General features: G+C 48.5%; 1 protein-coding gene across 2 annotated transcripts in view; it reads left to right on the forward strand.

The window, feature by feature from the left end:
* The window catches only part of FKBP1A (FKBP prolyl isomerase 1A), a 34,498-nt gene extending 28,063 nt beyond the window's left edge, over positions 1-6,435 (forward strand). For both annotated transcript variants that reach the window (XM_089513501.1, XM_089513500.1), the window contains exons 3-5: positions 3,337-3,449; positions 4,718-4,882; positions 5,344-6,435. In XM_089513501.1, coding sequence (XP_089369627.1) covers positions 3,339-3,449; positions 4,718-4,846 — 240 coding nt within the window. In that variant the 5' untranslated portion in view covers positions 3,337-3,338 and the 3' untranslated portion in view covers positions 4,847-4,882; positions 5,344-6,435. The remainder of the gene's footprint in view (positions 1-3,336; positions 3,450-4,717; positions 4,883-5,343) is intronic.
* Positions 6,436-15,986: the final 9,551 nt, after the last annotated feature.

A 15,986-nucleotide genomic window follows, 5' to 3' on the forward strand; every position in this document is an offset into this window, starting at 1 on the left:
CTCCCTACTCCTACTCCCCAGCCGTGGAGAAAAGCCTTAGTTGCTTTGCAAGCCTGGCATGTGTGTGTATTAGTGCCTCTCTTTGGGTTCCAGTCCCTTCCCCAGTGCAATATACGTAATACAATTGTTTTTTGATTTTTGCATGTACAATATAATAACAAGAATAAGGAGTAACAAATATATTTTGTTACTCCTTATTTCTACTTCTGTAAAAACCTCTTACTCCTTTACTTGTTACTCCGACTCCCCAGCCCTGGTATATGCACACATACAGTGTGTTGCAAGCCTTCAGTGAAGTTGAGAAGAAATGAATGGGGACAGGTGGTGCAGATTTTAGATTCTCTTTTCCAGACCCATACTGGCTTGGCTGCATTTTTCTTTGCCTCTGGAAAGCTGTATTGCAGAGGATGGCAATGGAAAGCCCTAGGAGATTCATTGTTTTGCCATATGTCTGCATCCTCCCCCTCCCCCCCCCCCCCCAATTTTAACTCTCAGACCTGTTTTTCCTCAAAATCTGATTTGGAAGAGGCTGGTTCTCAATCTGGGGATGGAGGGAGTTATGTTGGACTGGACTGGTTTCAGGTAAACTGCCCTGGTTGGATGACCAGTGGTGGTTTTGGGACTGTAATCTTGTCAATTCCCATGTGTGGCTTTTGATACCCAGGTACAATTCTTTCAGAATTGGGAGTATGGCTTGGCTTTGCAGTGGTTCAGTCCCTTCCTGGAGGGCAAGTTCTTCAGTGTAATGCTAGGGCATGGAGCTCCTTGCTGTGAAAATTTGGGGAGTTTGAAAGATACAGCCTGGTCCCTGTGCTTTGAACATACACTTCAATCCTCTCAAGATTGTATAGGGGCTTGGCATTTCCTCCAAATAATAATAATAATAATAATAATAAAATAATAATAATAATAATAATAATAATAATAATATAACAACAATAACAACAACAACAACAATAAATTATTTGTATACCGCTTTTCCACAGATCAAAGCGGTTTACAGTCGTAGAAAACCATTACAACCATAAGACAGTGGTAGAGGAAAACAATTGTAGAAGGTGTAGTGTGCTATCCTGGCAAACCAGTATTCTGACTAGGAGGACCTTGGGCATTAAGGAAGCAGTTATGGGCACATAAACTGAGATGTGTGGTGGTGATGTGCCTTTCCCAAGGGCATTTTTGTGGCAGAGTGGGGATTCAAACCCTGATCTCCTAGAATCCTGGTCCAACACGCAAGCCACTATCCCACACTGTCTCTTCCATAGGCAGCTGTCCAGAGTGAAGTGCCATCTTATGAGACTGTTCTATCACCCTGATGGCAAATGGGAAGCTCAGTCCTTTGTTGTTAAAGGGTGAACTTAGGAGGACACATGAAGCAACCTTAGAGTCAGGTCACTACTTCATTGAGCCTGGAAACTCCCAACTCTGGCTGGCATTATTGCCTCTACGGTATTTCAGGCAGGGCTTTTTCCAGCTCCTACCTGGAGATCTTTGGTAGTCTCCACCAGCCAGGCCTGTTCCTGCTTGGTGTTGGTGGTTCGTGCTTTTAACTGGCGTTACTTTTTTTTTTGATAATCACTTAACATTTGCATTTTGTGAATATTAAATTTAGGTTATTTAAATCTGCTGTAAGCTGTCTTGAGTCCTAAATTGGAGACAAGGTGGTATATAAATATGATGATGATGACCTGTTGGCTCAGCCAGCACAAGGAGGAAGCTTCTGGCGCTTACAACTGACAGAGAGGAAGCAGAAGGCAGTAGCCCTTAAGCCAGAGGTGGACATCTGCCAAAATTTTGGGGCTGGGGGGGCAACACCCTCTCTTGCTGTGTGTTCCCTTGTAGAAGGTTTTTTTTTTTTAAATCACTAAAAAGACCCCCTAAGAGTCATGGGGGAAGCAATTTTGCCTTGACTTTTGGCTTCCTTGGCTTGTGTAAGATCTAGGAGAGGGCTTTTAAGTCAATTTCTGGTGAACTTGGTTAGAGGAGAAGTCTGGATGAAACATGGTGAAATAGTTCCTGTGATTCCTTGAGAACATGGAGATGTTAATGCTTACAAATAGTTGAGGGTCCTTTAAAATGGCCTTGGGAGCTACATACAATCACACACTGTCTTCCCCAGCCTTAGGCGCATGAGCCAAAGTAGCCAGGATGGACTTTGCCAGGCTCTGCTACATCCCAGCCTTGGGCCCAAAGGTGAAATTTTGTACAAAAACGATGAGGTTATCTGGAAATTTTTATGTACTTGTGCACAAAAACATTGTGTTTGTACCCACAGGACTAGACGTCTGTCACCCAAAAGCTGTCCCCTTCCTCACATCCCAGCATCCTGAGCAAGAGGGCATTCTCATGGCCATCTGGAAACGGGGCTTTTTGCATGAAAAAATGTCCTTGTGCAAAATCATTTCTGTGTGAAATAATTTTCCTAAACACTTCAGGTTTCATAAATACCAGAAAAAACTCCACAAAACTGTGTTATCCATCCCAACCAGGTTTCCTGAATCTCAGGAAATGCATTTTCACTCTGAAAACAAGGATGAATATTATTTCCATCCCTAGTTTTCACCTCACCTCTTTCCTTGCCCCCAATGACAGACCCCTCCTTCTCAAATTGCTACCATAGAAGATGCCTTTCATCTCAGGTTTAGGGATGGCTTTTCCTGGCACTATGGCTCCATATACTTCACATGTGGCTACTTGGCCATTTCTTGGTTTAGACGCTTAATCCTACTTTTCAGGGGTGGTGCTGGAGCTGAGCATTTTGGTGGGCTACAGGACCTGGACTAGACCAAGTTATCTGTTGACACTATTGTTATGGGCCGTCAGGTCTGACGTATGGTGACCCAGTCCTAGAGTCAGGAAATTCTTGGCCCCATTTGTTTAGAGGAGCTTTGCCTTTGCTTTCCTCTAAGGCCAAGAGCGCAGCCTGCCCATGGACACCCAGTGGAGTCTTGGTTGCTGAGTTGGAATTCAAATCTTGGTCTTCTGGAATGCTAGTCGAACCCTCAAACCACAGTTGAACTGTGTGGGCTTTCAAGTTCTCTTGGTCCGTATAAGAGCTAGCTTTTAAGGAGGGACCTGAAGAAAGGGAGGAGTGGAACATGGGCCTTCATCTGGCTAGCTGTTTGTGAGTGAGAACTCTCCTTGATATCTGCCTTTAAGTTGTGGTTACTGATTACATGGCAGTTGAATGTCACCAGTAGGCACCCTAAGGTTTATCTGTCATTGGAACATCTCCTCCCCTCCCCCCTCCCCCCACCTTTAGAGTGTTCATGTGTTTTGATGTGCTGGTTATTTAATTTGGCTTCGAGTTAACGTCAGCATCTTTTTTTCCTTTAGGGATGCTAGAAGACGGGAAAAAGTTTGATTCCTCCCGGGACAGGAACAAGCCATTCAAGTTTGTGATGGGCAAGCAGGAGGTCATTCGTGGCTGGGAAGAAGGTGTTGCCCAGGTGAGTGGGGACCTGATTAAACAGTGGAGGTGGGCTGATTTCAGCAGAGTCAAGTGGCAATTGGTGCTCAATTGATGTGAGGCTCTTTCCTGCTTTGGGCATCAAGGGCTCTTCCTACCTTTTGAGACTTGTGTCAAGCAGGAAGGATGGCAGGTGAACACTGGGGGTTAATAGGGATGTTATTGGCTAGTTGGTGACTCAGGTACTTCACTGGGTTTTAACCTAAAAGTGCAATCTTTGTGTATCTAAAACAATTCAGAGGATGTGAGTCACTCACCTTCCTTGCTCTTTTGAAGACAGTTCACAGTAAATACTGGTTTATTTTTGTTCATAGTACTTTGTGTAGTGCTGTGGATATGCATCTTACATACATTATTAATGACAGGAAAGAATGTGGGATTTGGATCAGAAGTGCAGCAGAGTGTCATTTCTAGGTCTCCATTCCTGCAGTGGCTGGTTCAGGAAGAGTTCACAGGCTTTGTCCCCAGGACTGCCAGCTTTTGTAAATCCCACCCAATATATTTGGCCCAACAGTGTCCCTAAACACCCCTTAGGAGTGTGGGTGGAAATTTTGCCATGCTCCTCCCCTGGCCCATTGAAGGTCCAGGAGAGCTCTTTATTTCTGCCAAGACGTGGCCTGGAATTTGACTTCTGGGTTACTTCCTTTTGGAAAAGAAAGGTCTCAGTTGGGTTTGAGACAGCTCAGAGAAAGCCAAGAGTTGTTGGGGTGCATTGGGGATGAAAATTTTCAGGAATTCAGCAGGGTGTGTTGCCATCTAAAATACAGGGCAGGGGTCAGTGGGATGCAACCCTAAAGAAATGCCCACATAAGTGTACACGAACAAGTGTCTTCTGTTTTGGCCTCGATACTGGCACTTAGCCACAGAAGGGAAACCTTGACAAGTAATTAATAATAATAATAATTTGTTTTATTTATATACCGCTATTCCAAAGATCATAGCGGTGAACAGCAAGTAAGCTAATTAGCAAGTAAGCTAATTTGCCCCCAACAGTCTGGGTACTCATTTTAGTGACCTCGGAAGGATGCAAGCCTGAGTCGAGCTTGGGCCCTTTTGCTGGTCTTGAACTCGCAACCTTGTGGTTTTGAGTGTGGCTGCAGTACAGGCATTTAACCACTGCGCCACCAGGGCTCCTTTTGCTCTGTATGATCTCCTTTTGCTCTGTATGATCTTGCATCTTCATCTTCAGGGATGTAGACTCAGACAAGGACTCATATCTCTTCTAATTGTCTGCTGTTTCATTTGTAGATGAGCGTTGGCCAGCGAGCCAAAATGATAATCTCGCCAGACTATGCCTATGGTCTTACTGGCCACCCAGGAATCATCCCGCCCAACGCCACTCTAATTTTTGATGTGGAGCTTCTAAAATTGGAATGACAAGAGGCATCTGCCCTCCCATTTCCCTGCTCTGGGGTAGGTAATGACAATATTGAGGGAATATCTGTCCTCCTGTTCACAAAAGCCTTCCTTTTTTGAGTCCATGAGGAGTGGGGTGGGAGAGAAAGTGATGCTTTCCAGTGGCTGAGAAAATGGATTCAAGTGTAACGAGGTCTCAGTTCCGTCAAAATACAGCAGGGTGTATGTTGAGAGTCCAGGTCCATTTATCAAACTGGTATCAGGAGGTGGTATCTTGCCATAAGAAGAGTAGTAGTAGGAGACTGCTGGGCAAAGTCTTGCCCAGGCAAAGTTGGCAGCCCAGCAAGATTGTCTTGGTAACGAATGGGCACTTTGCCTTGATCAAACAGGCTCTGAAGTGTTAGATCTTCTCCACCTCTCTGAATCTTGGCACAGTCACTTTCCTAGCCCTGCCATTGTGCTTTGCTTTCTCTTCTCCAGGACAGATGCTGAAGAAACTTCTCTTTTTCTCTTAACAGGTTTGGCACATGGAGAAATCCAGAAATCTTTGCTTCAAGACGAATGCACATGAATTTGTATGGAGCTTTCCCAGCTATCCACTACACACTTGGTGTAACCATCCACCCTAATTTGAATGTTTTTTGGGTCACTTGGCTCTGCTTCTGATTCTCTTCCCTTGTTTTTCCTCTGATTTTTTTGACATTTTTTAAAAAAGCTACATGCTGTAAACATCAGCTTTTTCATTTTTGGTCAAGGTCTTTAATCTTATTATTATTATTTTTTTTGGGTTGAGTATTTTGGTGTAGAATTGAGTTGTGTATGATTGAGCTTTACTAGTAAGTATACTGATTGGTTCACATTATATAGGAATAATTGCTTGAAGAAGGCAAACACTCTTTTTTGGTCCTTCTGTTTTGGAAATATCTATTGTATTAAAACCAGTTTGCTGCTGCAAAGCCATACAAAGCAGTTTCAGGAGCCGAGGAAGGCTGAGTCATCCGGAAGGCCACGTAGTCATAGGAGTTGATATGGTCCTCTGCTTGAAATTTGGGGCCACAAGGGACTCCCCCCCATGCCCTCCTCACTACCATCCTTGGGGAATGGGCAGTTTTCACAGTGACTTAGCACTAGTCTGGTTATTCTGGGGTCTTTTCTTGACCCCCACTCCCCAGCCATCAACCTCTTCCCACCCCACCCCCTCAACAATATTGTGGTGTATGGCGTTTTCTACTGGATTTTCAGGAAATTTTTAACTTTTAGCAGTCTGAATTCCACAATTAGCTAAATTCAAGAACTTTTGAAGGTGCTGTTTTACCATGGGGGTGAAGGGATGGATCCACGCCACCTCCCCAGCCATCAGTGTGGAAATTACTAGAGAGTTCTTTACAGAGATCTGATGCTGGTCATCGCAGCTTGCAACAGCCTCTTGTACAATGCACCGACCCCCCCCCCCCCCGCTTCTCCTGGTGTCATGCAGACCTGCCCCCCCCTTTCCCTGCGTAGTGAGTTTTCGTAAGAGAATTGCCGCTGCCACGCCCTCAACCACCATCACCACGTAAACATAGAGTTTTATTATTGCAATAAAAATGCTTTATGCTGGCTTTTCTCAACCTGTGTTGGCTTCTCGTCATTATTCCATCCCACCTGCTATTCTGGGATGTTGTGAGAGATTTGGGTAATTGGTTTTTGAGTCCACTGGCCCTGACTGGGCTGGTATTTTGTTTCTCATGTTGGTCCTGCCTTTTGGAACTATAAAGATGTATTGCTGGAAAGCTACCTGGCATACTTGAGAGGCCTCAAGTGAAGGAGGGGATGCCATCACCTGAGATAGCCCACTTCATTGTCAAGCAGCCCTCATTGTCTGGTAGTTCTCCCAATATTTAGTTGGAGTCCTGTACTTCTAACTACTTCCACTCAGAGATGGTATCCCTGCAGTCACCGAGCAGTCTTCCCTCTAATCACATTTAGCAGCCTAAAAAGTGATGTCCCAGATTGCTGCTTGTCCATGTTGCATCAGTACATAATTCTAGTCTCCAGCTCAGATTTGAGACGCTTTAAGTCAAGTGGTTGTTACGGTAGACATTTGGTTTATATTACTGCTGCTTGTTAACTGGTGTCAAGGACAGGCAGGGTTTTTCCCCTGTTTGCCAGGAATTGGCACCATATTTGTGCCCATTGGCTACTATAATTAGTTTCTTTCTTGAAAATGTAGATTGTGGACTGGCTTTTTAGCACTGGTTTACACTGACCCTGACTTTTTTCTTTGCAGCTCTGCCCATCTGAGGGTCAAAACACACTGCAGAAATAATCCAATTTGACACTGTTTTAACTGCCTGGCTCAATGTTAGGGAATCCTGGGAAGTGCAGTTTGTAGTGACACCAGAACACTCTGACAGAGAAGGCTAAATGTCTCTCAAAACTACAGTTCCCAGAATTCCCTAGCATTGAGCCAGGCTAGTTAAAGCAGTGTCAAACTGGATTGTTTCTGCAGTGCATTTTTGGCCCTAAGTGAAGTTTTCACAAGTTTAGCGAATGTCCAGGTGGGCTATTCGGTTTATTTTGGGGGGCTGTATTTGGTTTTTCTTGGGCTCCAGGATGTCTTTGCTTGTCCCTCTGGTGTGTCCTGTTCCCTTGGTCCAGGGAATGTCGCTACATCCTACACAGTGCAGCGTTTTCAATCCTGCATTTCAAATAGGTGGTGACACTCAAGGAAGAGATAAATTATGTAGTTTGCTGGATCAGATCAAAGTCCTGTCAAGTCCAGCTTTGCAACAGCGGTCAGCACTTGCTTGTGGGGAAAATCAAAATGTCATGGAGGCTGTGGTCCTCTCTTACATTTGATTTTTGGCAGCTCCACTTGAAAGGTATGTTGCCTCTGAATCTGGCGATTTCCCAGCAGAGAAGGGTGCTGAGCATCCTGTGAATGGGTAGCTCTGCCTGCAAAGGCTCCTATAGGCAGGAAAGACGAAAACAAAGGCCAGGGGCCTGACCCCGCCTCTGTGGGCGGAGCAACCCCCAGTAACCTCAGGCTTCTTCCTGCCTAGCTCCTGGTTGGACGTACCTTGGATTTTTTTTTTTTTTTTTGCAAACCAAGACTTCTTCAGCTTAGCTCCCCCAGACTTGCCTGGCTTGACTTTATCCTTCCTTCTCTCCACTCCTCTCTTTCAAAAAAAAAAAAAGTACCTTTCCCCTCTTTTTCTCCTTCCTTCCTCCTTGTCCTTCCTCCCCCAACCATGGCGAGTGAGGAAGAGGCCAGAGCAGAGGGCGAGCTAGCTTCCACCCAGCCCGGGCCAGCCCCGGCTTTGCCGGATGCATGCCCAGAGGCCTCCAACTCAGAAGCCAGCCAGGGGGTGGAAGCGTAGCTGCAACAGGTGGAGGGAGCCTCCTCACAGCCTGCTGCCGGGGCCAGGCCTTCCCAACCGACCCGGTCAGGGTTGGCTCAGGGAGAGCCTGCACCGCCAGCACGAGAGACCATCCAAGGGGAGGAGGTAAGCAACCCCACTCCTCCGGAGATGGCACGCTGGCTCCGTTCCACCTGGGGCCCAGAAGCCCTAGGTTCCCTTATGGCTTCTCAGAGGGAGAGGGATCCCAGGGGAGCGCCGGGTTGGGGGTTCAGCCCCTTCACGCCTCAGTTTTTCCCCCCTTTCCTGGGTTGGTTGGCACCCTTCTTCCAGGCCCCCTCCATGTCTGCAGGCCCCCTTGTCTGGCATCCGCGACTGGGATGGCCTTTACCCCGCTTAGTGGGGATTCCCCTGGGCCGTGGTCCCCAGCCAGGCATGGCTTCCCCCAGGGGAGCCTCCCTTCCCTCCACGAGTCACGGCAGCAGGTCCCGCGAACACATGACCGGCTATGGGGGCAGCCATCTTGGCCGCATGGGCTGAGATAGCGGCGGCCATCTTGGCCATGCGGCAAGTCATGGCGGTGGCCATCTTGGCCACGTGGGCCGGGATGGTGGTGGCCATCTTGAGTCTGATCCAGAAGCGGGGTCACGGGACCAGGCAACGTCCGGTGGGGGCTGCCATTTTAGAGCCACCGACCGGGATGGCGGCGGCCATCTTGGTGACCCCATAGACTCCGGTCTTCCCGCTCCCAGGATAGGGGATCAGCTTCCTGCTCCTCCGCCAGCACCCCTCCCCAGGAGTCCCCACTGGAGTCGGACTCGGGGAGGGACCATCATGAGGACTCCTTGGGGTCACTCGCGTCCCCAGACACAGCGCCGACCCTCCTCTAGATCTAGAGAGGGAGATGACTCCACATCCCATCCTGACTCAGAGTCTGACTCAGAACAGTCATACCGCCCTCCAACTAAGAGAACCAGGTATGCCAGGGAGTGAGCCAAACGCAAACGATCCCCATCCCGGTCCTCGGAGGATGAGGGTCCCCCATCCAGTTTGGATTCCGAAGCTTCGGAGTCTGAAGAGGGTGAGCTTTCCCAGGACAAGGGGGAGGTATCCAAGGATACCCCCATGTCCTCCCGCCTCCTCGGATCAGAGGATTACCCCCTCCTGATAAAAAAGACTAGCAAAACTCTTGGCATCTCACTGCCCTCTAGTAATACTCCTACCCTGGACTCTTCCCAGGGTTGGCGGGGAGCTCTTCCCAGTCACAGCCCCTTCAGTCCAAGAGCTCCCATGTCCCTACAACATCATGCAGATCATTAGGGACGAATGGAGCAAACCAGCGGCATCAAGGTCCAACCACAGTGTCACTGGTAAACACTATATTCTCCAATAAGGGGTCATGGGTAGTCTCAAAGTCCCCCTAGTGGACGTTCCGGTGTCAGCCTTGGTATCGTCCGCCGTGTTCACCAGGGATGGCGAGGACACCCTCAGAAACCCAGAGGACAGGAGGGCGGAGGGAGCGCTCAAAAAAACCCACGGAGCTATTTCCATAGCCATCAGGGCGGCGACCACTGTCTCTTTGGTGATGCATGCCTCCCTCCAGTGGTCCAGGGAGCTTCTTGAGCTACTGCCCCATGCTGACACCAAGGTCAGACAAACCATAAACAAAATTAGCAAGGCCTTGGCCATAGGGGCCGACGGCACCCTGGACACAGTCCAACAGTGCGCCAGGGCACAAGCTGAAGCTGTGGCAGACAGACGCCAGTTCTGGCTCAAAAACTGGCAGGTAGACTAGATCTAAGCAGAACCTGGCTTTCACCCCCCTTTTTGGTCACCAAGCTCTTTGGAGAGTCCCTTGACCCGGTGTTAGTGGAGGGCAAGGATAAGAAAAAAGCCTTGCCCTTGGCAAAAAAGAGAGAAGATAAAAGGCAGTTTAGGAAAAGCTCTTCCTTTCAATCTTCCCGCCCCTTCTTTCCCTCCAGCTCCTTTCAAGCCAGGGAGTCTAGATCCAACAAGTCTCGCTGGGGTGACTTCAAGTTCAGTAAACGAAACCGATCCTCCTTCTCCCCTAAGAATGGAGGAGGCTCCAAGCCATCCCAGAAAAATCAGCAATCATGACGGGGTCCCTCCAGTAGGAGGCCGACTCCAGGGATTCGCACCAGCTTGGGAGAGATCGACGACAGACAGATGGGTTCTTGACCCTGTTCGACAGGGATACAAGTTAGAACAGGGGTAGGCAACCCTTTTGAGCCGGGGGCCGGGTTGCTGTCCCTCAGACAACTGGGGGGCCAAAGCCAAAAAATAAATAATTAAATAATTTTTTAAAAAATCAATTAAATAAACCGGGACAAATGTAGGACAAAATTTTCAAATGGAGGGCACTTTTTAAATAAAAAATGGAGGACACGCGAAAAAATTGCTGATTTTTAAAAAAATGTTAAGATAAATGCATGTTTCTGAGGCTTCTATAGACAATTGCCCCACCATGCCCCTCGCACGAGACGCCAAAGGCCCCGGCGGCAATCGGCGGCAGGACCGGGCTGGGGCCGGTCCTAACGCCTTGCCGGGCCGCATCCGGCCCGCGGGCCGCAGGTTGCCTACCCCTGAGTTAGAATTTCACCACATCCCTCGAGACCTGTTCATTCCTTCTCCCAAATCAAGCGATCCCGATCAACACCGCCTCCTACTGGAAGCCATCGACCGTCTGGTCTCTATCCAAGCCATCGAGCCGGTCCCAGACGACCAAAAGGGACTAGGATGCTATTCCACCTTCTTCCTCGTACCAAAGAAAAACGGGGCCTGGAGGGCCATCCTGAACCTGAGGCCAGTCAACCAATTCATCCGCAAGAGGAAGTTCAGAATGGAGACCTTCAAGTCCATCCTGGACAGCCTTCAACCTGAGAACTTTCTCTCTTCAGTAGACCTTCAGGATGCTTATTTACATATTTTGATTCATCCTTCTTCACGTCGTTTTCTCCACTTCAAGTATGGCAGCGCCATTTTCAGTACAGGGCTCTCCCCTTTGGGCTCTCTTCATCTCCCAGGGTGTTCACCAAGGTCATGGTGGCCCTGGTCACTCATTGGAGGACTCAATGACTCCACGTTCATCCCTATCTGAACGACCTCCTGATCAGGTCCCCCTCAAAACAACAAGCCATGCACGACACCAACAGGGTCCTCAGATCATTGGAGGACCACGGCTTCCTGATCAACCGGGAGAAAAGCTCCATTCAACCCAGACAACAGATCCTCCACCTGGGATCCCAGATAGATACACGATCAGGGATGGTCTGCCTCCCTCCAGAGCGGATCATGACCATCCGGAGGGCAGTACTAAAAGTCCTAAAGTCGCCTCGAGCCAGCCTGCAACTACTCGCCCACCTGCAGGGCCTTATGATTGCAGCTATCGAATGCTTGCCCTGGGCGAGATTCCACGCCAGACCCCTCTAGTGGTTTCTCCTTCCGCACCAGTGGCCCATTGCTCTGAAGGGACATCTCAAGATACAGATGCCTGACAAGATGCGGCAGTCCTTGAGATGGTGGACCTCCCAGGCAGTCTTGAAGGGCCGCCCCATCTGGGGGACAGAGAAGATCCAGATCACCACGGATGCCAGCCTTCAAGGTTGGGGGGCATTCTGCGGCCCTCACCTGGCTCAAGGATGATGGAATCCGGAGAAACAGTCACACAGCATCAACTGGTTGAACTTCGAGCGATCCACCTAGCTCTCCAGTCCTTCGGCCACCTGATTCTTCTCAAGGCGGTCCTCGTACGAACAGACAACATTACCGCCAAGGCACATGTCAACCGCCAGGGCGGGACAAGATCACAATCCCTGATGAAGGAGGCCCAGTCACTTCTGACGTGGGCAGAGCACAACCTGCTGTCCTTGGAGGCCGAACATCTGCAGGGACAACTGAATTCCAAGGCCGATTGGCTAAGTCGGATCGACATCGACCACGGAGAATGGAATCTTCACTCGGAGGTGTTCCAGACAATAGTAAAGGTCTTCAGCCCCCTGGTCATAGATCTGTTCGCCTCTCCCATCAACGCCAAAACTCCCAGATTCTTCTCGAGATTCAAGACTCAAGGGGCAGAAAACTTCGACGCCCTAAACTGCCACTGGCCAGAGAGCCTTCTGTACACCTTCCCCCCAGTTCCACTGTTGACAAAACTGTTGTTCAAGGTTTGGAGGACCAGAGCGGAAGTCATTCTGATAGCCCTGGCTTGGCCCAGGCGACCCTGGTTCTCGAAGCTCCTCAACCTATCCACCCAGAAGCTCCCTCTCCCAGCCAGGGCAGACCTGCTGTCCCAGGGGCAAGTTCATCATCCAGACCCGACCTGGCTTCAGCTTCACGCCTGGAAATTGAGAGGGACGTGCTGACTGGCTACGGCTATTCCCCCGAGGTGATCGAGTCCATTTTGGCATCAAGGCGCCTGTCCACCATCAGAATTTACGAATATACCTTCAAAGCGTTCAAGAGATGGTGTAAACGAAAAAAGAAAAACTTCATTAAGGTCACAGTCTCCACACTCCTACAGTTCCTCCAGGACAGTTTCGATCAAGGCCTCCAACCTAACACAGTTAAGAGACAGGTGGCGGCGATTACCTCAATACTGCCGCATGACCAAGCCGCTCGGACATCTCAACACCCTAATGTCAGAAGATTACTAAAGGGGGTCTCCAACAGGGCGCCTCCGACAAGGCATCGCTTCCTCTCATGGAACCTACACAAGGTCCTGAAAGCTCTGATTACACATCCCTTCGAACCACTGAGGGAGGCATCCCTAAAATGCCTCACCTTCAAAACTCTCATACTTACAGCCGTTACGTCAGCCTGCCGAGTGTCTGAGATCGGGGCTCTGTCAGTGAGGAAAGAGCTCTGCATCATCAGACCGGACTCCATCCTACTGCGACCGGATCTGACCTTTATTCCCAAAGTGAACTCGGTGTTCCACTCATCCCAGGACATCATACTGCCTTCCTTCTGCCCGCGAGCAACTAGAGAATTAGAGAAGATCTGGCACACCCTGGACGTGCGCAGAGCCGTAAAAATCTACCTCAAGAGAACAGCAGCTTTCAGGAAGTCGGAAGCCCTCTTCGTTTCTTTCCAGCCAAGATCCAAGGGCAAGAAGGTCTCGCTATCGACACTCTCTAGGTGGATCATGGACTGTATCATCACCTGTTACAAAACTCTAGACCTAACCCCTCCAAAGGGCATCACGGCCCACTCCACCATAAGCGCGGCCACCTCGGCAGCGTTTTCTACTAATGCCTCCCTCACTGAAATCTGCAGGGCGGCCACATGGAAGTCGCCTTCCACGTTTGTCAGGCACTACAAGCTGGACATTTTTCAGTCAGCAGAGGCAGCCTTTGGCCATAGGGTCCTCCAGTAGATAGTTCCCGACTCGTCCCAGGCACCAGCAGGCCCACCCTAAATTGGGTCAGCGCTTTTGTAAATCCCATTCACAGGATGCTCAGCCCCCTTCTCTGCTGGGAAATGGAACATTAGTACTTACCTGAGATACATCCCTTTCCAGCAGAGAAGGTCCGAGCATCCTCCCCATTCTTTTACCTGCAGGCGCCAAATCTGGAGCTCCACGGTTCAGCCAAGTCTGGTCATCCATCAAGACAAGAGGAGCCTAGACAGTTCACAGGGCTGATCATTGACTGAGGTTACTGGGGGTTGCTCTGCTCACAGAGGCAGGGTCAGGCCCCTGGCCTTTGTTTTTGCCTTTCCTGCCTATAGGAGCCTTTGCAGTCGGAGCTACCCAATCACAGGATGCTCAGACCTTCTCTGCTGGAAAGGGACGTATCTCAGGTAAGTACTAACGTTCCATTTCATGATACTCACTGTAGCTAATAATAATTTTTGCTTAATTACTGCTGGTTTCTTAAGCTTCTAATCAGTGAAGAATCATGAAAAATATTAAAAAACCAACAGCCTAGCTTCTTGCAACATGAAATTTCTCCACTCTTTGGCTCCACAGAACCATTTTAGATCCAATAGAATTCTTTTTAAAAACAAACAAACAGGAATTGACTTTGTGGGCAGGTCCTGTTAAAAAATGGGCTCTCCTGGGCCAAACACATCAAAGGCCCCCATGTCCTGTAGGGCACATTTTGGGGCAAAACATGTGGCATTTTGTAGAGAAGAGTGTGTATGGCCCCTCAATTTCCCCTGTGTTTCTCAGCCTCCCAACAATTGCCCACCGTGATGGCAGTATATTCAGTTGATTCACTGGTGCTACTCTGAGACTAACAAAGGCCCATGTGCAGTAGTTATGCTCGAGAAGTCCACATACACAACTATGAACTGAATGCGTCTGTTGCACAACCCTCCAAAAGAACGCGACCACATGTAAATATGAGAACTTGGCATGTTTTTGACAGCAAGAGAATTCAGTTACTGTCTCATCAGCTGTCTGGCTTTTTGGTGCCTACTTCTTCCTCATGTTCCTGATGTCTGAAAGTTTGGGGCTTTTGAAAGGAAAACAGGCTGATTAGGTCTGCAAGTGGCTGTGAAAGTAGGGTTGCCATAAGTGAGGACCTCCAAACCTGGACAAATGTAGGACAAATGCAGGACAACATTTTCAAATGTAGGACACATTTTATAAAAATGGAGGACATGCAAAAAAATTGAGGCTTTTTTAGAAATGTTAATATAAATCCATATTTCTTAGGCATGATCAAAATGGAGGACATTTTGACATTATTCGTAGACAGATCACGGAAATGGACTTCCCTTTCTGGCCACCCCCCTCTCCCCATTCCAAACAGCACATTTGAGCATTGAACATGGCTTCATTTTAACATTGCCTCTTGCATATTTCAGAGGCGTATTCCACAACCAAACCCTTTGGTCAAGGGACTTTGGTTTTTCTTCATTTTGGCTTGTTTTGTCTGTATTCCTCCCCACTAAATAAAGGAGACATGAAATGGAGTTAATGGGTACAAGTTGTTCAACAAAAAAGTCTTGTGAGACTCTGTAGGCAAGAGGTGCACCATGTTAAGAACTGCATTAAGCACACTTAGGCTGCTGCCACGCTGCTTTCACACTCATCACTCCATCCTATGGAATCCTGGGATTTGTAGTTTGTTGTGGTGCCAAGGCTGGGCTTTGAAATCTCAGGCATAAGAGAGGCAAAAGGCTTGGGCTGCATCTACACTGGAGAAATAATCTGGTTTGAGACCACTTTAACTGTCTTGGCTGAATGCTATGGAATTCTGGGAATGGTGGTTTGTTCCAGCACCACAGCAGAATGGCAGTTAACCCCTGGAAAGCTCTCTGACCAAGGTGACCAATGCCCTCACCCCAAAATGTAGGGCACCCAAGCAAAAATATGTAGGACATGGCCAAAAATAAAAGCTAAAAACACCCATGTAATTATAAATCCATGCTTCTTAGCCATGATCCAAATGGAGAACATGTCCTGGAAAAGGAGGAGGATGCCTGGTCACCTTGTCTCTGGTCCAAAACACACTGCAGAAATAAAACAATGCTGGACTGAAATGCCCAGAGTTCCTCACCAAAGCTGCATCCACACTGAGGGAATAATCCAGTTCAAGAGTGACTTAACTGTCCTGGGTTAGTGCTGGGGAATGCTGGGAACTGTAGTACATTGTGGTCCCAGAGCTATCTCTGACAGGGAGTCCCATAACCCTCCAAACGTAGTTGAACTGCAGTGCCCAGAATTCCTCCCCAGGTGCATCCACACTGAGGAAATGGTCCAGTTTGAGACTGCTCAGTGCTGGGGAATCCTGGGAATTGTAGTCGATTGTGGCCTCAGAGCCATCACTGACAGAGAAGTCTCAATGTCT

Source organism: Sceloporus occidentalis, unplaced genomic scaffold, assembly GCF_023333645.1.
Source record: "Sceloporus occidentalis isolate IW3139 unplaced genomic scaffold, rSceOcc1.0.p SCAF_3, whole genome shotgun sequence".
NCBI lineage: Eukaryota > Metazoa > Chordata > Lepidosauria > Squamata > Phrynosomatidae > Sceloporus > Sceloporus occidentalis.